This window comes from Oncorhynchus clarkii, chromosome 28 (assembly GCF_045791955.1).
Source record: "Oncorhynchus clarkii lewisi isolate Uvic-CL-2024 chromosome 28, UVic_Ocla_1.0, whole genome shotgun sequence".
NCBI lineage: Eukaryota > Metazoa > Chordata > Actinopteri > Salmoniformes > Salmonidae > Oncorhynchus > Oncorhynchus clarkii.
In genome coordinates, this window is record NC_092174.1 from 8,752,622 (window position 1) to 8,780,079 (window position 27,458).

Sequence of the window (27,458 nt, forward strand, 5' to 3'; positions counted from 1 at the left end):
TTTGGTGTGTCTCCCAGGTGGCTTGTGGCAAACTTTAACTGACACTTTTTATATATTTTAAGAAATGGCTTTCTTCTTGCCACTCTTCCATAAAGGCCAGATTTGTGCAATATACGACTGATTGTTGTCCTATGGACAGAGTCTCCCACCTCAGCTGTAGATCTCTGCAGTTCATCCAGAGTGATCATGGGCCTCTTGGCTGCATCTCTGATCAGTCTTCTCCTTGTATGAGCTGAAAGTTTAGAGGGACGGCCAGGTCTTGGTAGATTTGCAGTGGTCTAATACTCCTTCCATTTCAATATTATCGCTTGCACAGTGCTCCTTGGGATGTTTAAAGCTTGGGAAATCTTTTTGTATCCAAATCCGGCTTTAAACTTCTTCACAACAGTATCTCGGACCTGCCTGGTGTGTTCCTTGTTCTTCATGATGCTCTCTGCGCTTTTAACGGACCTCTGAGACTATCACAGTGCAGGTGCATTTATACGGAGACTTGATTACACACAGGTGGATTGTATTTATCATCATTAGTCATTTAGGTCAACATTGGATCATTCATAGATCCTCACTGAACTTCTGGAGAGAGTTTGCTGCACTGAAAGTAAAGGGGCTGAATAATTTTGCACGCCCAATTTTTCCGTTTTTGATTTGTTAAAAAAGTTTTAAATATCCAATAAATGTCGTTCCACTTCATGATTGTGTCCCACTTGTTGTTGATTCTTCACAAAAAAATACAGTTTTATATCTTTATGTTTGAAGCCTGAAATGTGGCAAAAGGTCGCAAAGTTCAAGGGGGCCGAATACTTTCGCAAGGCACTGTATGTATGAAGCATAATGTAGTTACTGTTTTAATTTTTTTTAAATCAGGTACTGGTGACAAATCATGCATTCCGATTCTTTTATAGATTGTAATGGACACAGAAAATGCTTATTTGAAAGTTGTACTGATTATGATGAGCTAATGCTAAGCTATTTGCCAGCTATGTGTGGCGCCATGTTTGTTGACATTATACAATGCCTTCTAAGTGTCACGCAAACATCTGTCCGACCAAAGATGTTATAACAAAATGAAGCGAGGGATGGTTCACTCATCTTTTGAGTAAACTTGCGGAAGTGAATGAAGAGACTTGAATGATGGTAGACGGCACACCTGTCGCTGTCTGAACATTGCATTTCAAACATAAACTTGTCACATTCAGGACATAACGTTGTAAGGACTGCGTTTGTGCGAAATGTTTCTGTGAAAAAAAACTGTGTTGCCAGCTCAAAGACTGACTGTTGCGTCAATCTAAAATGGACATTCTAAACAAGCGTTCCAAATCACACCGGTTTGAGTTTACACTGCAGGGACCGCTGTAGAATGATCAAACCCATGTGTTGGTATGCATCAAAAGGTTAATTAACTGTCTTTATCCAACAAAATACATATTTTCCAAGTGGCCCTGCAATCTCCACTGCTGTTTTCTGCAATGGGATGATGTGAGGCTGTGATTGAAGCATAATGTGGATAAATGATGGCGATAAGTGGGCCTCTCTGAACGTGATGGCTTAAAGGTATTCCCTTCTGAAATGAGAGGTGGAAAAAGGGGCCGCAGTAGAAAGGAGAGTGTCTTGTAATGTCTGTCTTTCCCCAGTCTCAGAAATGACTCAATCATTGCACCGGTCTTTTGTTGGACTGTCATAAATCTTCCTCTGTTACATTATCTTGGCAGATTCATTACGGATAATTGCGATATTAATGCATTAAGAAATGGAAAGCAGAGCACAGTTTCAAAAAGCTCTCTCAAGTTAAACTGTACGGATCAACATCAGGACCCAGTGTTTCTTTTTAAGAAAGGGCGATAAAGGTTTTGTGGAGTAAACCAATCCTTTACATTTATGGACCCTCACATTTTATAGTTAGGCAGAGACGTAGATGACACCATAAAGATGAATCTCATGTGATTTTGTGTTTTTATTTTATTTTTATTGAACAGATAGGATAGTGTGAGGCAGATAAGAAGGAGTTTGAGTCAGAAGGGTAGTGAGTCAGATTCCAGCCCATGATAACTCTGGCATATACGGTGCGTGTGCTGGGGTCAGGGGCTCTAGCCACATGACCACACACCACCACATGCATCTTTTGACGGTGCCATTCCGTTATGGCTACTTACAATAGTTTGAAGATGGAAAAAGGAGGAACATACAGTATACACTTAGTATATATGGGTGAATAAGGTGGTATCAGTGCCACATCTGAAATGACTGAAAAAGCCAATCCAATTTGAACATAGTCTGGGAGTGAGGAACTCTACTCGGAAAAGTCGTTAATTCTCCCCCCAAAATTACAAAGAGATGCCATTTTGTGTGGTTATGTCCTCAGATTCAATCAATACACAGGTGTCACATTTAATTTAGACTGCGACTGAGTCATTCTTTTTCAGTGCTGTATAGAGTCTCGATATAGAGTTGAAGAGTTTTTTGGTAATAATGAGTCTCTGTGCCTATCATACTGTGCCTAGCACTCCACCACCTCTGTAGGACTTCTTGACATTGAAGGATAATGGAGAAAAGAGCTGTTGAGGGGATGTCTATTAATTCCTTCCATTTTGAAGGAGAGTTTCATTTTCAACAAGGGATTAATCGGATGACCTCAACAAGCCACTTGACCACCTCCAAACACGAGTCTATGATAATCATTCCACTAGCACGGATATAAGGGAAAATAGGAATACGATAACACATGCTGGTTGATTTAAAGGGATAGTTCATCCACGTTACAAAAATGTTCTGTCTATTTGGAAAGGAAACACATATGTACATTTGTAATTTGGTTGAGCTATCCTTTAATTAGCTAACACAGCAATCGCCATCTGTGGCAAATGCTGGCTAATACAGTACGCTAAGAGCTGAGTAAATTCAAACTTTTGAATGTTATATTCAGAACATTAAGGGGATTTGTTGTAGTTTGGGGAGATACGGTAATGTGTTATATTGTTCAGAACAGCGATAATAAAGACAAGCGACAATGCCAGGCGATGTTTATGCCACACTGTCAGAAAAACAATGCTGCACATTTTCTATGTGCCGTTCTGGTGTCAATTTGAATTACTGTTTTGATTCCATCTTTGACATACACTAATTGCAAACATATTCTGTCTTTGGCGACAAGAGCAAATGAAAAGTGCCTCTGCATTTTAGTCTTTTATACTGAATATTAGGGCTTTAGTGGCAATGGGCAATTTACACATTTTTGCAGCAATTGCACTGATTGCATCTGACTGCAAAATGTGAAGCCCGGAAATCATTCTTTGAGGACCTCTTTGTTGGGTTTAATTGAATCGGTAGATAGGGACAAGTAACTCAGGGAATGGTGAAATGACATTGCCTTATCTTCTCACTTTCTATAAGAACACATGGAATCAAGAAGAGATGCAACACACGCAAGTACTCGCAAGTGTCTCACCTTTACCACACACTGTATACCCATGGTTCTAAGGGGTAAGATTTGGGACATAATAAAACATATTTTATTATTGTCGAGGGTCATTACCCATCTGCCTAAGCACTAATAAAACGTCCATATAGTTAAGCCTGGCTGATGTATTTCACTTGCTTTTAGTTGCGGAATTAGCATACGGTTACAGTCCTCTTGGAGGACCGGCCCAAATGGGAGCCAATTAATCGAGGCACAGCTTAAATTGTTCGGTCATGAAATGTGCCTCGAAGGACAGAGCGAGATACACCTCTCTAGAGTTGTGATCGTGCTGAAATCATTGATGTAAATACAGGTTCCTGTTAGTTGCTGGGGCATCGAAATCAACGAGCCAAGGATAAAACCAACAACTTTCTTTGCATTCATGTTTCAAAATGTATGTTTTTCAATCATGAAGAACCCACCTTCTAATTAATTATCTACCCGTTCTCATCAAAGCAGCATGTCTACCATCCTTCTACCAAATGTCTGTACATTTGTCTCAATTTGTCTAGCAAAATCATTTGGGCATCATTCTGATCCTATTAGCGGACCCCTAAGTGAAGACGACTTCATTCATTCAGCCGGAGCGAGGGATCTGACAGTGAAGGAGGGAGGAAAGAGGGAAAAGGAGGGGAGGAGAGAAGTACTCTGCGGAAAGACACCTAAATTGAGAATAATGAGTCTGGAGAGAAGCAAAGTCATCTCTTTCATCTTCAGCCAGACTTGAAACCCCTTTCATCATCATCATCATCTGCAAACTGTGCATGCTTACTGCAGACACATCAACCTCCAAGGAATAAAGAGACGTTTCGCTTTCAAAGGAATGTGCCTCAATTTCCGCCTTTCTATCGAGTTTCAAGTCCTATAGTGGCGCAATTTGAGTTAGGGTGCACCGCACCGGCAGGGACGGAATTAAAATGGGATGGGGGCCCATGAATTTGTGGACAGATTACGAGTGAAGGCGCTGTACAGTTGATTTATGCTGTCGTTAGGTTGTGCAAGGGCATCTGGGTTGTGTTTGGGGGGAGACTAACCAGGCTCACAATAGGATCCCAAATCTAATGAGCAACCCTTTAAAACTTTTGGACATTTACAGGTACCTGGGTCCCATTGAACAATTCAGCCAGAAATGGTCCCAAATGATCAGTCTACTGTGGCAAATTGGAGATCATGATAATAATACAATAAGGTGGGTTGCTGAAACATGTTTGTACGACGAGTAACCTTTCCCCAGACCTGAAAACTTGCGTCAGCTCTCCAAACTAAAGGCTTGAGCTCAGAGGGAAATTAAGGAGATCCTGGTTCAAACCACTGTCGGTCACATTGACATTCCGTTGCCCTTTCTTCCCATTACCACAAATTGGACTTCAGGTTGGAATGGAATCAAGTCGGGCATATGTTAAACTATCACTGCTTTATTACACCAAACAAAAATATGAACGCAACATAAAACAATTTCAAAGATTTGCTGAGTTACAGTTCATACAGTTGAAGTCGGAAGTTTAGAAACACCTTAGCCAAATACACAATTAGCCAAATTCACAATTGCTGACATTTAATCCGAGTAAAAATTTTGATAATAATTTAAGAATGTGAAATGCTAGAATAATAGTAGAAAGAACGATTTATTTCAACTTTTATTTCCCAGTGGGTCAGAAGTTTACATACACTCAATTAGTATTTGGTAGCATTGCCTTTAAATTGTTTAACTTGGGTCAAACATTTTGGGTAGCCTTCCACAATCTCCCCACAATAAGTTGGGTGGATTTTGGCCCATTCCTCCTGACAGTGTCACGCCCTGACCTTAGAGATCCTTTTTATGTCTCTATTTGGTTTAGTCAGGGTGTGATGGGGTGGGTAGTCTATGTTCTATTATTTGTATTTCTGTGTTCTGGCCGGGTAGGGTTCTCAATCAGGGACAGCTGTCTATCGTTGTCTCTGATTGAGAACCATACTTAGGTAGCCCTTTTCCCACCTGTCTTTGTGGGAAGTTGACTTTGTTTATGGCACATAGCGTCACGGTTTGTTTTGTAGTGTTTATTGTTTTGTTCGGCGTCTTTTCTAATAAAAAGAATATGTACGCTCACCACGCTGCACCTTGGTCCTCTTCATTCAACGGCCGTGACAGACAGAGCTGGTATAACTGAGTCAGATTTGTCGGCCTCCTTGCTCGCAAACGCTTTTTCAGTTTTAACATTTTCTATAGGATTGAGGTTAGGGCTTTGTGATGGCCACTCCAATACCTTGACTTTGTGGTCCTTAAGCCATTCTGCCACAACTTTGGAAGTATGCTTGGGGTCATTGTCCATTTTTGGAAGACACATTTGTGACCAAGCTTGAACTTCCTGACTGATGTCTTGAGATATTGCTTCAACACATAATTTTACTACCTCATGATGCCATCTATTTTGTCATGTGCACCAGTCCCTCCTGCAGCAAAGCACCCCCACAACATGATGCTGCCAACCCCGTGCTTCACGGTTGGGATGGTGTTCTTCGGCTTGCAAGCCTCACCCTTTTTCCTCCAAACATAATGATGGTCATTATGGCCAAACAGTTAAATTTTTGTTTCATCAGACCAGAGGACATTTCTCCAAAAAGTACAATCTTTGTCCCCATGTGCAGTTGCAAACCGTAGTCTGGCTTTTTTTATGGCGGTTTTGGAGCAGTGGTTTCTTACTTGCTGAGCGGCCTTTCAGGTTATGTCGATATAGGACTAATTTTACTATGGATAAAGATACTTTTGTACCTGTTTCCTCCAGCATTTTCACAAGGTCCTTTGCTGCTGTTCTGGGATTTGCACTTTTTGCTAAAATGTATGTTAATTTCTAGGAGACAGAACACGTCTCCTTCCTGAGCGGTATGACGGCGGCGTGGTCCCATATTGTTTATACTTGCGTACTATTGTTTGTACAGAGGGACGTGGTACCTTCAGGTATTTGGAAATTGCTTCCAAGGATGAACCAGACTTGTGGAGGTCTGCAATTTCTTTTGAGTTTCCCATGTTGTCAAGACAAGAAGCACTGAGTTTGAAGGTAGGCCTTGAAATGCATCCACAGGTACACCTGCAATTGAAGTCAATCCAGAGCATCCCAAACATGCTCAATGGGTGACATGTCTGGTGAGTATGCAGGCCATGGAAGAACTGGGACATTTTCAGCTTTCAGGTATTGTGTATAGATCCTTGTGACATGGGGCCGTGCATGAGGTGATGGCAATGGATGAATGGCAAGACAATGGGCCTCAGGATCTCATCACGGTATCTCTGTGCATTCAAATGCAATTGTGTTCATTGTCTGTAGCTTATGCCTGCCCCACCACCACGGGGCACACTATTCACAACTCTGACATCAGCAAACTGCTCCCCCACACAATGTCATGTACCATCTGCCCGGTACAGTTGAAACCAGGATTCATCCATGAAGAGCACACTTCTCCAGCGTGCCAGTGGCCGTCTCTGGATCCGAGAGGTACGGGCTGCCTTAATCAACATCATAGGTGCAGAACTGCAGATTTTTCCACCTTGCTGCCTGGAACCAGCATTTCACTGAGCCAACCTTCCGGTTACTGACCAAACGCTCTGAACCGCTAAGCTAACTTAGTAGCTATGAACTTGCCACTAAGCTCGACAACTGCAAAAGCAAGTATCACCAGTGAAATAGACTACCGATAGCGTCAGAGTACTTGATAATTGTATGGTGTAGTAAATAACTTTCAAAAGAGACAAATTACCTATGATTTTGAGACATAATTACTATACCCACTCCACTGTGCTGTTCAAGGGCCCTGGGTTGTCCTGGGATGTGCCTGTTTCTACTAAATAATTGGCTGCAATGTTTAGGGGGCTGTGAGATTACAAGTCCTCCAGCTATGGCAGCTCCTGCCAGCCAAACAGTCTCCGAAGACCCCGAAACCGTTCATTCCTACAGCTTTTCACTGTAATTTGTGCTCTATCAAACGGTCTCTAGACATCCTGATTATGTGCTAGTCAGTGCCTGTTTCATATATGTGAAGGGGGAACGTTGAGAAATGTTGTAAAAAGGTTCCCGAGGCATCTGCCCACCCCTGAAGCGTCCCCGGACACAGCCGAGTAAATGAGGATAACTAATCGTTTGTTTACTATGTGAAATATGAATAACACAAAATGTATGATGTTGTCAGTTCAATTTGTCACATTGTGTCCCAGGCCAATGATTTGAGGAATGTTGTCTTGCGATGCATAGTTCTTTCCCCAAATACCTCGATTGAGATGGTATAGGTCTGTATACTATTTTGAGGTGATGTTTTGGTACATAACGCAATATGGGGATGACATTGTGTTAGCTGGATGATACGAGATGACTAAAGTTATTAACCTCTGCCGGTTATATTTGGATTGTGTACTTTAGTATTAGAGTACTGTATTCAGTATATGGGGCACAGAACGGCATGGATTATTATACACTGTATATTGTACAATGGCTGCCTCTGGCTTTGAATGACAGTATACCACTGTTGTTTATCAGTAGTATAGCACAACATACAATGAGTACTTTTCAATGTTTCAAGGAAGTTTCCCTCAAATCCCCACCCTGGTCTGGCTGAATATTCCTCAGCACCTGATTAGCGTAGCATTATAATACCACATTATGCTAATAATCAGAACTGCATAGAGGAAGCCGAAGAAGTAGCAGAGGCTCCACAGGCGTTGCGTAGGGGCCCTGGTGTGTGTATGGATTTACGCCTCTAGCAGGTTTTGTACTACAGGAAGGGAAGCTAGACTCTCATTCTAAATTCACAGGCTCTGCTTTTCAACAATGCTAGCTGTTGAAGAAGTACGTGGCAAAACAACAGAGGAGAACCCCCACCGGTGGTCACCGGAGGGTGTTTTTTTTGTTTGTGGTGTGCATTACCAGCGATCGGTAGATCTTTAATTCTTCAGTATCTCCGTCTTTCATCTCTGTCATTAGCTCGGTAGCTAACAATGAGAGACTGAGATAAATAACTGAACTGGCCCTTTGTTAGTGTTCCTGGCATAGCAGGGGGCATTGATGCCACTCCCGATGTGAAATCTTTATTGCATCCATTGTTAAGCTATGTGAGAAAGTATAGATGTTGAAAATATCATACTCCAGCAATATTTCAAAGCCAATGAGGTGATTTAGTCTGAGTATGTCTATCAGCTGCCAAGCGAATTGGCTTTGTTGGATGGAAATATGGGAGGTTTCATGTCAGTACGATGTAGTTCATCAGATGAACAACATCCCTGTTCTTAGTGGTTTGAGCTTGTTTCATGACAGGTTTTGAATCTCCTGAAACCAGACCTGGGTACCAAATAGTATTTTTTTTTAAAATACTTTTGTACTTTCATTGCACTTGATTGAGCTTGCCTGGTACTGCAGGAATAGTCCCACATCTGCAAAACCTGCCCATCTGGCACTCCACACTAGTTTTTGGTTGCACATTGGTTGTGGGAACAAAGCCAAAGGTTTCCTGACTGGTAGTTTTTTGAAAGTTTTGACAAGAAAACTGACATTTTTTATTTTTAGGTTGCAGGGAGGTTCTGAGAACATATTTTGAGGTTTTTGAATAACTTACTTAAAACGTTACGTTTCAGTAAGACTTCTAATAACACTGTTAGCTTATTTCAGGTTAACTTTTTGGAACTCCTAGTACAGATAGGACACATGGAAATTCATTATTTCATGCATTAATCATGCAAACACGTTTATTTTTTGTGACACGGTATCAGAGAGAAGCGAACCTATAATCTTCTGTTCTCTAGCCAGGATTTAGTCCACTGTGCTACCAGGATGGAGCTAGCATGCCTGTTTTTTGCACCTACAAAGATGTTTGTTCTAGTCTATTCAACCATACCCCATTTAAAAGAAAACAAACACTCATTAAGACCAATTAGTGGTCGCGGCCAACACACCTGAACACACTTAACAAGAGAGGATAGAGTGAGTCTTATTGATGCTGAGAATGGACATGTTTTTGAATAACATCTTAGCACGTTCTCTGAATGTTAATAATGTTTTATTGTGTTTTTTTATGGAATGTTCTTAACGTTCTATGAAAGGACTGTACGTTTTTAAATAATATGCTAAGAACATTCTCTGAAAGTTATTAAAAATGTCTTGTGGTTTTTATGGAAAGTTTTCTTAACTTTCTCCAAACAATTTGAGAACATTACTTTAAATAGAACCATGAGGAAATGTTGTGCTGAAAGTACTGACATTTACACAGAAGAACATTGTTTTTAACGTTCTTTAAAGTATTTGAGAACGTTCCCAATGTCAAACCAGTTGGAGAAAGTTCATAGAACATTACCAAAATTGAATTTTTTTTTACCGTGTTTGGAATGTAAGTAAACAGTCTGTTAAAGATGCACTATGCAGAAATCGCTCTGCCATTTCCTGGTTGCAAAAATTTGAATCATTTGCCTGATTTCTGTTTGTGACAAAGCAAGTACTGTATAGTGTAGAGAGTCATTGTACCATCTAAACCGCTGTGACATCTTTTCCATAACCAAAAATATTGTATTTTCAGCTGCCTGAAGCTGGTGTATAAAACTGAAGTAAAAGACACAAAAATGGAAATTAAGAAATAGAAATAGTGCACATAGAACATGCATACCGCTTCTTAGACACGCTTTCAATGAAAATGACAGATCTACAACTTACAATTCTATGTGAACATGGTCTGGTCGCCCAAAAAGTTACATAATGCAGCTTAAAGTAACCAATAAAATTGTTTTTTTGTCAAGTTCCTTATATGTGCTAAGAATGTTCCAGAACCTTATGTGCTAGCTGGGGTAGGTCTCAAGGATAGCTATAGAATTCTTTAAAACGTTTTTAAAGGGTGCATTAAAATGATTGTCAAGTATTGTTGAGGGGACTTGAATCTATTAACGATAAATAAAACCAATACCTTAGATGATTTGTATCGTGTCATATGCATGATGAGGAGAACATGTTTATATTCTCTTATGAAATACAGTTATCAGTCACTCTGTTCAGTTACTGCTCTATCCCTGTGTGTGGATACATTTAGCTCACATGTTCCCTTTTCACACTATCGTGCCAACCAGAAACATACTATGTTGGCTCATATATTTTATTTTTACACTGTTCTTTCCAGCACGGTTCCAGAGGTGGATGCCTAACCCGGCCAGCACGGTAGAGCGTGGCTCAGCTTTAACAACAGGGCTGTTTCATATAGAGGAACTGCTGTTGTACAATGAACACACAGATTTCTCGTTTGGTCTCGGTGGACTTCCAGGGCGAGTTCATTCCTTCCTGTGGATTGTCAGACATTATTTTTAATGCCTCTCCTGAGAGACTCCTCTCCATAAACTCTTCCTCTTCACCGCAGCCCGGCCTCCCCTCACCAGCCCACTTGTAAAACAGACACACACATTAGTCTAACTCATGTTTCCTCCAAGGCCCACTGGCCTGTCAGCCCAAAGCCTGAGCTAATCATTCAGTGTGTGTGTGTGTGTGTTTCCTTCATCCTTCTATGCTCATCTCTGTCTCTGTGTGTGTTTAAAAACTCTACATTGGCAGATATAGGCCTATCTGCTGAACAATCACAATCAAACACCCCGATTACAAAATTGGACAGTTGTGAACAACCATTGAATTAACATATTTCAACAGAAAAAAATTGGCCTCCCTACTGAATGACGTTGGTTCCCTCTTGGTAAATAACATTTTGAAAGACAACACAGTGTAAAGGTTAGTGATCCGGGGACGTTGCAACCCCACAATCAAGGAGCATTATAAAGGGTTTGTTCAAGTGCATTTGGGCCTTGTTGATGAAATGCTACACATGGGTGGCAGAGCTGTTTGTTTGTTTGTTTACTCAGCCTTGATTTTAATTACTTCACTTTCCATTTGGATATGCAAATATAACTAGGACCTTTTTTTTTTTTAATTGACTAGAAATCTAAACCTTGCCTCACTGAAAATGGTTCTGTCAAATTTGGAAAGCAATCCAATTTACTTACAAATTAAACAACTGCATATTTTGGGGACAAGGAGTGCGTCATTTGTAGTGTTTTCAAGTCAATTGCTTCGGTTTCTACCCATTTTCTCTTTCCCTTAATTTAGAATTACAACAAAGGGAAGAGATGGGATGGATAATTCTGATTTTTTTTTATTAGATTTTTAAAAAGTCTGGCATAAATAACACACAAAATAACATGTACAAGCTTCTCACTATTAGACTACAGAAAAACACCCTTATACACAGTCGAAAAATACCCCCTACCTCCATAAAGTACCATCGCATTGCATAATCCCTTCAGCTCTCATCCTCTTTAAATTCAATATGAGCAGTGGTTAGTAGAGAATATCAGAAAATCAAGTCTCTCCTTTACCCCCAGGAGAAAATGTCTTATGAATCTAGATTACTTGACTATTAGTGACTTCTGCACAAGTGCTATCTAAGATTTACCCAATGGTCTCTGAGACTTTAAATCAACTCCCTCTTGCTCCGTGTGAGAACTACAGTTGAAGTCAGAAGTTTTACATACCCTTAGGTAGGTTGGAGTCATTAAAACTTGTTTTTCAACCACTCCACACATTTCTTGTTAACAAACTATAGTTTTGGCAAGTCTGCTAGGACATTTACTTTGTGCATGACACAAGTAATTTTCCAACAATTGATTACAGACAGATTATTTCACTTATAATTCACTATATCACAATTCCAGTTGGTTAGAACACTACATACACTAAGTTGACTGTGCCTTTAAACAGCTTGGAAAATTCCAGAAAATGATGTCATGGCTTTAGAAGCTTCTGATAAGCTAATTGACATAATTTGAGTCAAATGGAGGTGTACCTGTGGATGTATTTCATGGCCTACCTTCAAACTCAGTGCTTCTTGGCTTGACATCATGGGAAAATCAAAAGAAATCAGCCAAGACCTCCAAAAGTCTGGTTCATCCTTGGGAGCAATTTCTAAATGCGTGAAGGTACCACGTTCATCTGTACAAACAATAGTACGCAAGTATAAACACCATGGGACCACGCAGCCGTCATACCGCTCAGGAAGGAGACGCATTCTGTCTCCTAGAGATGAACGTACTTTGGTGCGAAAAGTGCAAATCAATCCCAGAACAACAGCAAAGGACCTTGTGAAGATGCTGGAGAAAACCGGTACAAAAGCATCTCTATCCACAGTAAAACGAGTACTATATCGACATAACCTGAAAGGCCGCTCAGTAAGGAAGAAGCCACTTCTCCAAAACCGCCATTAAAAAAAGCCAGACTATGGTTTGCAACTGCACAAGATCGAACTTTTGGAAAAATGTCCTCTGGTCTGATGAAACATACATAGAACTGTTTGGCCATAATGACCATCGTTATGTTTTGAGGAAAAAGGGGGTTGCTTGCAAGCCGAAGAACACCATCCCAAACGTGAAGCACGGGGGTGGCAGCATCATGGCAGCATCATGTTGTGGGGGTGCTTTGCTGCAGGAGGGACTAGTGCACTTCACAAAATCGATGACATCATGAGGAAAGGAAAATGATGTGGATATATTGAAGCAACATCTCAAGACATCAGTCAGGAAGTGAAAGCTTGGTCGCAAATGGGTCTTCCAAATGGACAATGACCCCAAGCATACTTCCAAAGTTGTGGCAGAATGGCTTAAGGGCCACAAAGTCAAGGAATTGGAGTGGCCATCACAAAGCCCTGACCTCAATCCTATAGAGAATTTGTGGGCAGAACTGAAAAAGCGTTTGCGAGCAAGGAAGCCTACAAACCTGACTCAGTTATACCAGCTCTGTCAGGAGGAATGGGCCAGAATTCACCCAACTTATTGTGGAAGGCTACCTGAAACATTTGACCCAAGTTAAAAAATGTAAAGGCAATGCTACCAAATACTAATTGAGTGTATGTAAACTTCTGACCCACTGGGAATGTGATGAAAGAAATAAAAGCTGAAATAAATAATTCTCTCTACTATTATTCTGACATTTCACATTCTTAAAATAAAGTGGTGAGTCCTAACTGACCTAAAACAGGGAATTTTTACTAGGATTAAATGTCAGGAATTGTGAACAACTGAGTTTAAATGTATTTGGCTAAGGTGTATGTAAACTTCCGACTTCAACTGTATCTCTGATCCTGGCCTTTGATACCTAGCCTGTGTTTGATGCTTTGCATGTCTCTCTGCTTCCCTCCCTCATCCCTCACAGTAAATGTGAATGTCGGCCAGGTACAGAGTAGGAGGCTACTACTCTCAGTCTCCCCACTATATGCTTGGTAATCTGTGCCAAGGATGCCTTCTCTCCCCATTGGAGAATAGAGACACTGTGAGACAATGTATTCTGCAGCTTCAGATGGTCAGTACAAACACAGCCCATATGCAGCGTCTCACTCCCCTTCCCTCAGCAGATGAATTGGATTGATACATATGCTCCAGTCGGGTGCATGTTAGTATCAATGTAATAACCAATTGATGGTTTGTTTCCTAAAATTCATAAAAGTACATAAATGAAAGCAATTTGATTAATTTGAGTGATTCAAAACATCAAATTTAATGACACTTACATACAACTAAAGCCATGAACAGTGTACACTGACACAAATGGACCCATTGGACAAAATCTATAAGCTATGTGGCAGACATTGTCTCTGATTGGGTTAATACAAAAAACATCACATTGGCCCTGCCCACCGCTCATTATTAACTACATAGTTTGGTTGCTTCGTACTCCACAGAGTTTGGTTGTCTGGCACTGAAAGCCTGTAAGGAAGCCAGTATTCTGGTCACTTCAGAGCTGGACAGTTTCAGTCTGTGACGGAGCAGACATGAGAACAGGTCCATCGGTTGAGCCCCTGGAGGAGAGAGTCGGTTGACCCTGTAGCGGATCTCCACCAGCTGCAGCAGGGCCGAGTCCTGGGATCCCTGAGTGTACGGGTAGTCCAGCTGCAAGATCAGGTCCTGGATGGTGTCCGGGTCAAAGTGCATGCTGTATCCAAACAGCTGCATGCTGTTGATCTTCATGTAGCCCATGTTCTGGGATGAAGATGCTACCACTGGGTCCACGGTGCCCTCTGGGGATTCCAGGTACACTGTACTAGCGTTCCTGTGTCCCCTAACCTCTGGCCCTGGAGCCAATCCTGGCACCGAATCCCTAATGCGGCTCCTCAGGTAGAAATGCACTGTCTCGAAAAAGCTCTTCCACCGGTTGCCCAGCGTCAAGGTCCAGTTGTAGCAGTCCAGGGGGATATCCAGCTTGGTCCGCTCCCAGTCGGGGTAGCCGTGCTGGCCGATGGGCATGGTCCAGCTCTCCGAGTGGCTGCCCCCGAACGGGTTGACGAACACGGACAGCGCAGGCTCCAGCGTGCTGTTCTTGGTCAGGCACACCTGGAGCGCCACCCCCAGGAGCATATGCACACGGTTGGACTTGTAGCGGTTGCTCTTCAAGGTCAGCAGCATCCTCTTCCGCCACGACGGGTCAAACCAGGAGTTGAGGCGAACGTCGTTGCTGACGAAGATGCCGTGCAAGGTGATGCGCGGGTCCCGGTGCTGGAGCAGGTAGCACAGCTCCAGGTCCTGGAGGTCGCGGTCACTCTCCAAACCCAGGTAGGGGTCCGTGGGGTCAGGCACGGCGGGTCGGCACAGCCCCTGGCCCAGGGTAAAGCCCGGGTTGCAGCTGGAGCAGCGGGTGCGGTTCTCAGTGGAACAGGAGGTGCAGCGGGGGCCCTCTCCTACTGAGCAGGGGACGGGGCCCTGGCAGGGGGGGTGGAGGTAGGGGCAGGAGCAGCTGCGGGTCTCCACAGAGTACAGGCCGATGTGGTCATTCTCACTGCAGTACAGAAGGGACAGGATGTAGCTCAGCCAGTAGCGAAGGGGTCTGAGGACAGAGGATAGAACATACTGTAGATGAGGGTAACTTCTTAGTCACTTTACATTTTGATTGCTTAGTAAATTTATGTTTTCTTTTGGTCACTTTTGTTAGTCCATTTTCTTGTTTTCTGTCTATGAGATCCAGTCAGGTCCAAAATGAAAATAAAGATGAGCAAAAAACCCCAGTATGAAATAAATATTTGTATGCAACAAAAGAAAAAGTGAACTTTACCCAGTACCAGGACAGAGGCTGAAACTTGGTTACAACTGGATCTTCCAGTGAAATAATAATCCCAAACACGCATCAATATCCACAAAGAAATTGTTAATTTGCCACAAAATCACAATCTCAGGACTTAAAACCTGTAGTTTGAATTGGAGGGGCAGTCCATAAGCGCAGACAAAGGATATCAAAGAACTGGAAAGATTCTGTTTGGAGGAATGGTCTAAGATCCCTCCCGATGTGTCTAGATAAAGGCTCAGTGACATTATCCTCGCAAGGTGAGGTTTTGAAAAGTATTGAAAACAAGGGTGCCAATCATTTTAACCCTCTTTTTGCGGGCAAAAAAATTTTACTTGTTAAACTAAATCTTTCTCTGAGCAATTGGATTAGCATAAACATTTTCAAATTGGAGCATACAATATAGCTCAGTATTTATTTTATACAGTCTTATTTGCTCATCTTAATCAAGGGTGCCAATCATTTTTGACCTGATTGTATGTGAAAAACATCTCCTCAGACACAGCAGGATTCATACTGCACATTAGCAGCAACAATATCGTAAATTGAGAGGGATAGGCAGATCAGAAGCCCCATTTCTGCTCTCATAGGCTCAGCTGTTGCAATGCAAGCCAAATCAGACCAAAATGAACATGCTCATCTAGTCGTGAATTCCCCCTGAGTAGGCAGGTGGGTGGCGATGGAGGGAGCCACACACACACACACACACACATTTTTGTTCAATGTATGAATACGGCATATACTAACAACTCAGTACAATTACAGAGCTTTTAAAGAATAAAAGGTTTCATGGGAACACATGCAATAAAATGTACAAGTTTAATAATTCTGCACCTCCATCAAATCCCCCTTTTACTACCAGCGAGGTGTGATAAAGCAGTGTAATTGGATTGAGGAAGCAGAGCTTGCCTATGGCAGGAGAACCGATGTAATTGTGCCGTTTAGTTCATTTCCTATACAAAGAATGGCTATCGAAACAGAGCGGTCAGGAGAGAGGAATCCATCACAGTGAAGTTACGATAAAAGGAGAGCTGCTCTGGAAAGCTGGAGTAACTAATAACGGGTGGGCCAGGTAGCAGGGCATAGGGCTGAACCAGGAAACCACAGTAGTCACAGGGCGAAAACCATTAATCGTTTACTCAGAAACAGTATTTTTAGAGGTACAGAAGCATGGTCCCAGATCTATTTTGCCAGCCCCAGTAAAGCACAAAGAGTTCTGGGACCAGGCTATCCAAATTCTAAATTGAATGTACTTCCGACTGTAGTTTTTGGCGGTTAACATCAATGAAAGAGATTAAAAGGGATTGCATGTAATTAGTTACTGTAGAAGAGGCGGGATCTCAAGCACAAACGTTTGAATGTCAAAACGTTTGTTCTTCATACTCCTTTCTGAGTGTGGACATCCCACATTATCCAATGACTTATTGTGACCTAGTATGTAGGCCTACACACAACTCCTGAGCACTGTGGTCTTAAATACTTCGGATAAGAAAGTAGAAACGGTTCTAATTGTACTGCAATAAGCTACTGCCGGTCGTCCAACTATCCTTAATTCGGGTTTTCCCAGGTGAGACTCAATTTCTACCGTCAGCACTTCTTGTCTCCTTTCAAAACCTCTCAGCTTTTGTTTCCCGAAAAGTGCATTTCTTTCTCGTACAGTGCATAAATCAGTTGCATAAATACGAGACAAGGTATTTTAGGGGGGACCTCTGGGTTAACGAGCCCCCTAAAAATACTCTGTACCTCTCCCTCTGCAGCACTATCCTGGGCCGATGGCGGCATCTCTTGCTAAGACTGAAGAGCTTGTTAGCGGCGCGACGTGCTTTGTCAAGGAGCAGGCCACTCGTGGTCTCCAGCTGCCTATAGCGTTGGAGCAGACCCCCATCCATCCTCCACAAGTGCTCCACGACAGATGTGTTCACGGCGTAATGGGTTGGCAACCTTCCAACAAAACTTTGGAACTCCTCTGGAATAAAAAAAAACATGGATAAGTAAAGTTTTATTTTCTGGCGGGGAGGAGCATGAGCCATTGGGTAATGATAAGAATGTGGCAAAAAAGTGTCTGTTCTCACTGTCTGAGAAAAGCTACAAAAAAAAACAAGTATGAATAAACAACAGGTTGTTCTTATTGTTTATGACTTGCTAGAGAACAGAACTGACATGATTTAATTGGAGCAAAAATGTATCACATTCTATTTACCACCTGTCTGTAATTTGGAGTCGTGAGGGATGGTAATCCAACCTCAGTCATTAAAGTGGTAATTTATCAGATGGTGAGTAACTTGGAGTGGGTGCAAAAATACACGTCCAGCTGTCTACGGTATCGAAGCAAGACCATTTAAATCGCCGTGTTAACCTATTATATCGAGTTTTTTGTTGAAACAAGGGTATGTCAGAGGTCTTTCAAAGGAGTGAGAAATACATACGCTTTTGTTATGTGAAGGTTTAAAACTACTATGCACCCTACTCCACCACCATATCACAATGACAAATTGGACAATGGTGATTTTTATTATCTCCATACATATGAAACCTTATTGAATGTGAGGCTGAAGACCTGACTCCCTACATTCAACACTACATTGTTGCAAGTCATCAACCAGCTGGCTAAAGCAGAAACATACTGGCACCCAGCCTACTCAATTGTCCGCTCATCACCAAGTACATTGGACTGTTGCATATTCAACTAACTCCAGTAAACACCTGATTCCACAAACTCCTGGTTGGCCAGTGTCCAAGCCTCCCTGAGGCGCAGTAGGTTGTTCTCCAGGGCATGGAGGTCCGTCTGTGGACAGTTGCACTGTGGGAAGTCCGGGCCGCACTGGCACCAGCAGTCACTGGCCCTGCAAACAAACTGGCCCTCCGAGTTACAGCCGATGTAGCTGAGGGCTGCCTGGACGAAGCGGCTCCGCAGGTAGGCTGGTAGAATTACCTGGAGTCCTGGGGAGGCAAGTGAGATGTACAGTAGGTAAGTATTTCGGGGTGTAAGAAGGCACAACAATCAGGCACTGCAGCTATTTTTCTTTTGAGGATGTACCAATTACAGTCATCCAGGGGTATGAATACGTTCCTTGTGGGTTAGCCTCGAGAGCCAATTTGATTGCAGAAAAGAACTACTATCCCCTGTATTTGCTGCATTGGACCTTCTTAAGAATGCACCCCATATAGAGGCAGCTGTAATAAGTTACTGTACAGTAGTCCCTTTAACTTGTTGGGAATACATGAGTAAACCATGAAAGCCACACCTGATTCATTCATGTTCTTCCAGAGTGATACACCTGTTGACATTTTGTCTGTAGACTATGCCTGCTGACATTTTATCTGTAGATCTAGTTTCAGAAGTACCTTGTAACTGAATCTTGTTTTCTGGACTGTGGACCAGTACTGAGCTGATAGAGTCAAGGTTGTCATAGTTACTGCATCCAAGCGGGCCCGTCCTGGTTTCAGTCACCTGGGGAGGAACGGTAACAAATGAACTGTCAATGTTGAATGTTCATTAATTTACCCATGTTTTGTTTCCTGCATCAAACATCTGAACACATTCTGTGGATCTGAACGAGTTCTGAGCAATTAGTGCTTTTTGAGGTCGGTTCAATGATTAAAAAAGAATCATGGTTTTCGATATTGGTTTTGATTATTTTGTTTGAATACTGTAACAACAATTTAATAATAATAAAAAATAAAATAATAATAATAAAAGCCCTATGATGGTAGTGGTAGTATTATTTTCATTCCAAGGCATCATATCATCTCTATAGAACTGCTGTCCGACAAAATCACTATTGTTTTTGTTATTCAAAGTAAATAAGGCATATTTTTAGGACTACTGAATTACTACTACTTGCTTCCATTCAGCCACGTGAGCAGTAGTGAGGTCGGGCCCTGATGTTGGCCGATTAGGCCTGGCTAACAGTCAGCGTTCCAATTCATCCCAAAGGTGTTCAAAGGGGTTGAGGTCAGGGCTCTGTGCAGGCCAGTCAAGTTCTTCCACACCGATCTCGGCAAACCATTTCTGTATGGACCTTACTTTGTGCACGGGGGCATTGTCATGCTGAAACAGGAAAGGGTCTTCCCGAAACTGTTGCCACGAAGTTGGAAGCACAGAATCACCGAGAATGTCATTGTATGCTGTAGAGTAAAGCTTTTCCTTCACTGAAACTAAGGGGCTTAGCCCGAACCATGAAAAACAGCCCCAGACCATTACTCCTCCACCAAACTTTACAGTTGGCACTATGCATTGAAGCAGGTAGCTTTCTCCTGGCTTCCACCAAACCCAGATTCATCCGTCGGACTGCCAGATGGTGAAGCATGATTCATCACTTCAGAGAACGTGCTTCCACTGCTCCAGAGTCCAATGGCGGCGAGCTTAACACCACTCCAGCCGACACTTGGCATTGCGTATGATGATCTTAGGCTTGTGTGTGGCTGCTTGGCCTTGGAAACCCATTTCATGAAGCTCCTGACAAACAGTTATTGTGCTGACGTTGCTTCCAGAGGCAGTTTGGAACTTGGTTGTGAGTGTTGCAACCGTAGACAGACGACTACGCACTTCAGCACTCAGTCCCGTTCTGTGAGCTTGTGTGGCCTACCACTTCGAGGCGGAGCTGTTGTTACTCCTAGACGTTTCCCCTTCACAATAACAGCACTTACAGTTAACCGGCACAGCTCTAGCAGGACAGAAATTTGACGAACTGACTTGTTGGACATGTGGCATCCTATGATGGTGTCACGTTGAAAGTCAATGAACTCTTCAGTAAGGTCATTCTACTGCCAATGTTTGTCTATGGAGATTGCATGGCTGTGTGCTCGATTTTATACACCTGTCAGTAACGAGTGTGGCTGAAATAGCCAAATCTACTAATTTGAAGAGGTGTCCACATACTTTTGTTTATATAGTGTATGTGTGTTCCAGTAGTGTACTCATTAAAGTAGAACATCAATCCTTGGCCAACCCAAAATGTTGATTTTGTGGACAATTAACCATTTCTTTGTGGATTTTGTTGTGTGCTTGGAAGATCCACATGGGGCCAAGTTTCAGGCTCCTAGCAGAGGCAACCAGGTTTATGGATAAAATGTCCTGATACTGGGTAAAGTTCATGATGCCGTTGACCCTTTACAAAGGCCCCAGGACCAGTACAAGCAAAACCGCCCCATAACATCAAAGCTCCACCACCATATTTTACAGTAGGGATGGGGTTCCTTTCTGCTTATACATCCTTATTTCGACGCCAAACCCACCAACGAGTGGCCAAAGAGCTTTATTTTCATGTCATCCAACAAATGTAAACGTCTGGAGTTTGCTAAACACCACTGGCACTTGGATTGGAACTGGTGCTTTGGTCAGATGACATGAAAATGAAGTTATTTGGCCATGCACACCAGTGGCGGGTTTGGTGTCGAAATAAGGATGCATAAGCAGAACAGAATATCATACCTACTGTAAAATATGGTGGTGGATATTTTATGTGATGTGTATATTTTGTTGTTATGGGTACACATTCTTTATCGACAGAATCCTGTCCATCTGTCCATCCCTTGAATATATAATTGGAACACGTGGGTACAGCCTGATGGAAATCACATGCAATTCTTATGACTTGAAACATGTTAATTCTCAGCAGTTTCATCTTGAGATAGACTATGCAGCAACTCTTACATACCAAATCCGCACAGCGGGAGTCCGACAATAAGGAAAATCAACACGCTACACTTAGACTATTTCACATAAATAAATTACCAACAATAAAATGTTGGCAGCAGCCTATCCACTTGCCCCCCCCCCCACAGAAGCATAGAAACAAAACAAAGCCCCCACAGCAGCAGCACAGGTTTAACAGTTTGACCTCCTATTCTGTATATAGTAACCTATTCTGTAGTAACCTATACTGCATATACTAACCTATTCTGTAGTAACCTATATTTTATATAGTAACCTATTCGCATCTAACTTCAACTCCGTATGCCCAGAGGCAGAGGGCAGTCGAGGGCCTCTTACCCTGATGGCAGTGGAGGCAATCTGGAGGTGGTGGAGCCGGCGCAGAGTGCTCTCCCTGTCGGTGAAGTAGGAGGCAGCCAGCTGGTGAAGGGCCTCCAGGGTCACCGCCCCTGCCATGGCCCCCGTACCATTGTGTCTGCTGCCCTCAGCTCCAGCCCATTGTTCCGGGTCGCGGCTTAGCTTCCTCTTATCCACAAATATCGTCAAGGACTCCTCCCCTGATTACAAAGCAACAGGAAATGAGGAAATGGGAGACTGAGCGGCTGGGCCAGAGACGTTAATCAATGGTAATTATCTCCCATCTCTCCTTCAGGGAGGTTCCAATTATTCAATGACTGTGTTGAAGAATGGTAATGGGCAGAACATGTGATCAATGTTTAATCTCATGCCAGTTCAACAACCATACTGAACTGAGCCCTCTGCTTTAGTGTATAAAGCTATTTATGCACATAACATATATATATATAACATATAACATACATCACATCCAAACTGTATCATTTCCAAGTTACATTTGGAATCAACCGCTTCTGCAGAAGAATCTGTTGTAGCTAAGTTACTGAATGTATCTCAGACACTGAGAAGAGTAGGTTTTGACATGAGAGTTAACAAAAATTCTCTCGACAAAAACACACTTATTTTTAGTCTAAGACATCTCCCAGGGAACAATACTGCTGCAATGCGGGTCAAGTAGGAACCAACGTTCGGAGCCTCCCTTTACTGTACCTCCCAGCGTGGCGGACAGTAGGAGGTGAGTCCCGTACTTCTTGATGATTTTCTCAGTGATCCTGCGGAGTGTGGGCCGCCTCCCAAGCTGCCTGACCGTGTGCATGAAGTCAGGGTCGAGGGGCGGAGCCAGGCCGCCACTGTTGTCACGCCACTCCACCGCCAGGCTGTTGACCTTCCATCTGCCAAACTCCCTGTAAAACAACGTCACGATAACATGTTTCATACAATAGTTGATTTGAGTTCTTGATTTGTGGGAGGAGTTTTAAACTTTGTGAAAATATCACATTAAACTAAATAGGCTGTTGAGAACATTCAGTCGAATGTAATTGTGGAATTCATTCACAGATAAACCCCAATGCAAAACAGACACAACATTTGCAGAGAGATACATGCAGTATCTCTCTTACTCAGACTCTGCCACATTTGCTCTGACAGACTGCCACTGGCTAATAGACAGTAGGTCACTCTCAAGCCACATATGTTCACAGGTCTGTAGGGGAGTTTGTGATGGTAGGACCTTATCTTGCAATTGTGTTTGTTATTGCGCAATCGCCATATTTCTTTGTAGCTTCAAGCTAGCTGATGGAAAGACACCTCAGTTGGGCAATGTCTTTGCTTAGGTGATCTCCACAGTACCATATTGCCACTGTAGCACGAGTCCTTATGGGAGTCCAATGCAGCACTATGAATGCATAACAAGTGCTATAAATTGTCAATGTGACCATGAACTACTATATGCCAGAGGGCCCATAAACCAGTGCAGCGTCCCTATAAGCATGGGTAACCATGTACCACAGCTTATCCTGAACCAGACCTGAGTGACCGTGAAACATCTTAAGACCTTGAGCCATTTAGAACGCAATTAGAAACCTTTCAGGAAACCATAGAAATGCTTTGAGTTATGAGCACTTGGGGCATCCATAGCAAAGCAAGTACAGTGCATTCAGAAAGTATTCAGACCCCTTTACTTTTTCCACCTTTTGTTATGTTACATCCTTAATCTAAAATTGATTACATCGTTTCCCCCCCTCAATCTACACACAAAACCCCACAAGGATAAAGCAAAAACTGTTTTTTAGAAATGTTTGCAAACATAAAACTGAAATATCACATTTACATAAGTATTCAGACCCTTTAATCTTTGGCAGCGATTACAGCCTTGAGTCTTCTTGGGTATAACGATACAAGCTTGCCACAACTGTATTTGGAGAGTTTATCCCATTCTTCTCTGCAGATCCTCACAAGCTCTGTCAGGTTGGATGGGGAGCGTCGCTGCACAGCTATTTTCAGGTGTCTCCAGAGTTGTTCGATCAGGCTCAAGTCCGGGCTCTGGCTGGGCCACTCAAGGAAATTCAGAGACTCCTGAGTTGTCTTGGTTGTGTGCTTAGTGTCGTTGTCCTGTTGGAAGGTGAACCTTTGCCGCAGTCTGAAGTCTGAACGCTCTGGAGCAGGTTTTCCTTAAGGATCTCTCTGTACTTTGCTCCGTTCATCTTTTCCTCAATCCTGACTAGTCTCCCAGTCCCTACTGCTGAAAAGCATCCCCACAGCATGATGCTGCCACCACCATGCTTCACCGTAGGGATGGTGCCAGGTTTCCTCCAGACGTGACACTTGGCATTCAGGCCAAAGAGTTCAATCTTGCTGTCATCAGAACAGAGAATCTGGTTTCTCATGGGCGGAGAGTCTTTAGGTGCATTTTGGCAAACTCAAAGTGGGCTGTTATGTGCCTTTTACTGAGGAGGGGCTACCGCCACTCTAGCATAAAGGCCTGATTGGTGGAGTGCTGTAGAGATGGTTGTCCTTCTGGAAGGTTCTCCCATCTCCACAAAGGAACTCTGGAGCTCTGTCAGAGTGACCATCAGGTTCTTGGTCACCTCCCTGACTAAGGCCCTTCTCCCTCGATTGCTAAGTTTGGACGGAAGGCCAGCTCTAGGAAGAGTCTTGGTGGTTCCACACTTCTTCCATTTAAGAATGATGGAGGCCACTATGTTCTTGGGGGCCTTCAATGCTGCAGAACATTTTTGGTACCCTTCCCCAGATCTGTGCCTCGACACAATCCTGTCTCGGAGCGCTACGGACAATTACTTTGGCCTCATGGCTTGGTTTTCGCTCTGACATGCAATGTCAACTGTGAGACCATACTTAGACAGGTGTTTGTCTTTCCAAATCATTTCCAAATGAATTTACCACAGGTGGACTCCAATCAAGTTGTAGAAACATCTCAAGGATGATCACTGGAAACAGGATGCACCTGAGCTCAATTTCGAGTCTCATAGCAAAGGGTCTGAATACTTATGTATGTATATAAGGTATTCCTGTTTTTATTTTTAATACATTTGCAAATAAAATTTCTAACCTGTTTTCACTTTATCATTATGGGGTATAGTATGTAGATTTAATGAGGAAAAATTTGTATTAATCAATTTTAGAATAAGAGTGTAACGCAACAAAATGTGAAAAAGGGAAAGGCTCTGAACACTTTCCGAATGCACTGCATGTTCACCATTTTATATCACAAAGCCCTTGTGATTCACCATTAGCTGTTTGTGATGACCATTACTCGCTACATACAGAGTGTACTGACACGTGTCACATCGACCTCAAGTGTTAATTACACAGTCACATCCCATTGGGGACATGCAAACTCTAGCATTCTTAAGACGCAATTCTCTCTCCAGTCGCTACAGTCAAGACTCCTACTGCTCCGTCCTCATGGGAGGCAATCAAATCACTGCCACGAGTTACGATCGGCAGAGAAATAATTGAGGAATAAGGCCAGTGTGGAGAATGTCATTACATCCAATCATCGTAACGAGAGGCAGACTGCAGTGCCTCTCCGGTTGTCACTTGATGGGCACTATAGATCGCACCCCGGCGTTAGCCTGCGGTCTTATTCACCGGTGAGCACTTATGGATTGGAAGCAGGGATACTACGGTAACGCTACACTGGTGGATAATAGTCTGACAGCTTCCTGTTCAAGACCCGGAGCCATGTGTAATCAAATGCGGAGAAACGGGAAGGCTCCCCGGGGAAAATGGAGAGCCGGTCGAGAGGAAAAACGGACACCAGCGTTCTGTCGGTTTAATCACTTGTAACTGAATTCGAAGTTAATCCACATGGTTACGTCGCTATGATTATATTCCAATCCAAACAGAGGACGTTTCAAAGCGGGTTCTTCATCTCAATTGAATGGATACCATGTTGCTTTTTCTCCGTCCTCTAGAGAGAATTAAAATCAGTAGGAGCTGTTCAGGGAGATGGGTGATGGGACTCTGTGTGCTCTCAGAGAAGACTATATCATTCTCAGAGCCAGTAGAAAGTCTCCTTTATCTAGCTTACCAAAAGATGGTGAACAAGTATTGAGCCATAGTGGACCAGCAGGGCCATATTTACAATGGACAGAAATATAAACGCAACATTCAACAATTTTACTGAGTTATCGTTCATGTAATGAAATCAGTCAATTTAAGTAAATCAATTGGGGGGGGGGGGGGGGGGGGGGGGGCATGTGTAATGATCATGTTGTTTAATCGGCTTCTTGATATGCCACACCTGTCCAGTGGATACAAATACTCACTAACAAGGATGTAAACAAATGTGTGCACAACACTTGAGAGAAATAAGCTTTTTGTGCATATGGAAAAGTATGGGGATTCAGCTCATGAAACATGGGACCAACACTTTACATGTTGCGTTTATATTTTTGTTAATTATAGTAATGTCATTATATTGTGAATTGCAGTGGCACAAGGCCAGCATCATCCTATACTTTCCAATGATCATATATGGTTCCTTGGAAGTTTGAGCAGTACAAACACTTCACCTTCAAAATACAAAAATGCAAAATGTAAAAGAACACCCACTTCACCTTCCATTTATTCCAGACCACTTAAGAATGTTTCAGACGATACTGCTTTTCTAAAGCAGTCTGTATCCTTTCTGATACAGAGCATGAACCAGAGTGGAGAGTGTATTCAACCAAGTACCACCAATCCAAAAGTTAATGTAATGTTAAGAGCACAGTGTAACACATGACCTCAATTTCAATTTGTACTAGTTCTGCAGACATCATACCCCTTGGTGCGAAGTTTGGTGGACATCCAGTGTATGTTTACTTATGTTCGTGTTGACGTCTGTGTTGACGCCGCATGGATTTGAATGTCCGTGGGGAATGTATGCAGTTGAGACACTAATATACAGCGCATTCAATGTGAGGACTGAATTATAGCATACAGTTAATTCAGAAAGTATTCAGACCCCTTATATGCCATCTGAGAGTTGAGAATCACAAACTATAGGAGTGAAGGGTTGTTCAGAGAGGGAGAATGGAATAGCCTCACTTGTGTAGAGCTATGGTAGAGGGCAAAAGAGGGGTGGGGGCAGGGGGAGAGATGAAGGTGGAGGGAGAGAGAAGGGAAAGCAAAGATAGATGTGGAGAGAGAGATCACCTGTAGATCTTGTATCTGGTGGTGTAGCCTTGCTGGTGTCTCTCCACAGACTCCGTGAACTCCAGGGAATTGTGGAAGGGCCCTTTGTCCGACAGCAGCCAGCCCATGGGCCCAGCACCACCGCCATCACTGGGTCCGGCCGCGGCGGCAGCAACCCCAGCCCAAGTCCAGCAGCAGAACAGGCCCAGAGCGACCCCCTCCCATAAGAGCAGCACAGGCACCTGTCTAAGACCGATACCCTGGCAGCTCATGCTTCACCCAGCGACTCCTCATCCTCTCCGGACTTTGCCCTTGTCCTGGGGGGACAACCCATTTGGGGGAATTTGCCAATTCAGGAATGTTAGCCTACATTAATTGTGATATTTTATAAGCTTTAGTATTGTACTGTATATGATATTGCATGAAATTGTACTACACTGAGATACTTGATATATTAAAGAAAGATTGAAAAGGAGAGCTGTGATAAATTCAATATAAAAAAACGTTAAAAAAACAAGTATATAAATCAACATTAACATTCCTATGCAATTTTCCGTGCATTTCCACGTCATACTTACAGTTGCATACAACTTGTGAATAGATAGTCCTTGTATTGTAAAATAATATGCTTGGGTCCTTACCTGATTTCTGAAAGTGTGGAGACCAAGTATGTTTATTTTTAATGAATCAAAGAGATCTCGAGGTTGCACGAGCCCTGATAAAAGATATTTTCATTTTCCGTGTGGTCAAAATATGAAATAAA

General features: G+C 42.7%; 1 protein-coding gene across 1 annotated transcript; it reads right to left on the bottom strand.

Annotated features, from left to right (window-relative positions):
* Positions 1 to 14,097: 14,097 nt before the first annotated feature.
* Positions 14,098 to 26,967, bottom strand: LOC139387029 (BMP/retinoic acid-inducible neural-specific protein 3-like). The gene is made up of 7 exons (XM_071132991.1): positions 26,717 to 26,967; positions 22,265 to 22,458; positions 21,539 to 21,756; positions 18,889 to 18,994; positions 18,247 to 18,483; positions 17,287 to 17,509; positions 14,098 to 15,309 (listed from the first exon to the last, which is right to left on the bottom strand). The coding sequence occupies exons 1-7, from the start codon at positions 26,965 to 26,967 to the stop codon at positions 14,136 to 14,138; spliced, it is 2,403 nt and encodes an 800-aa protein (XP_070989092.1). The 3' UTR covers positions 14,098 to 14,135.
* Between the last annotated feature and the right edge of the window lie 491 nt (positions 26,968 to 27,458).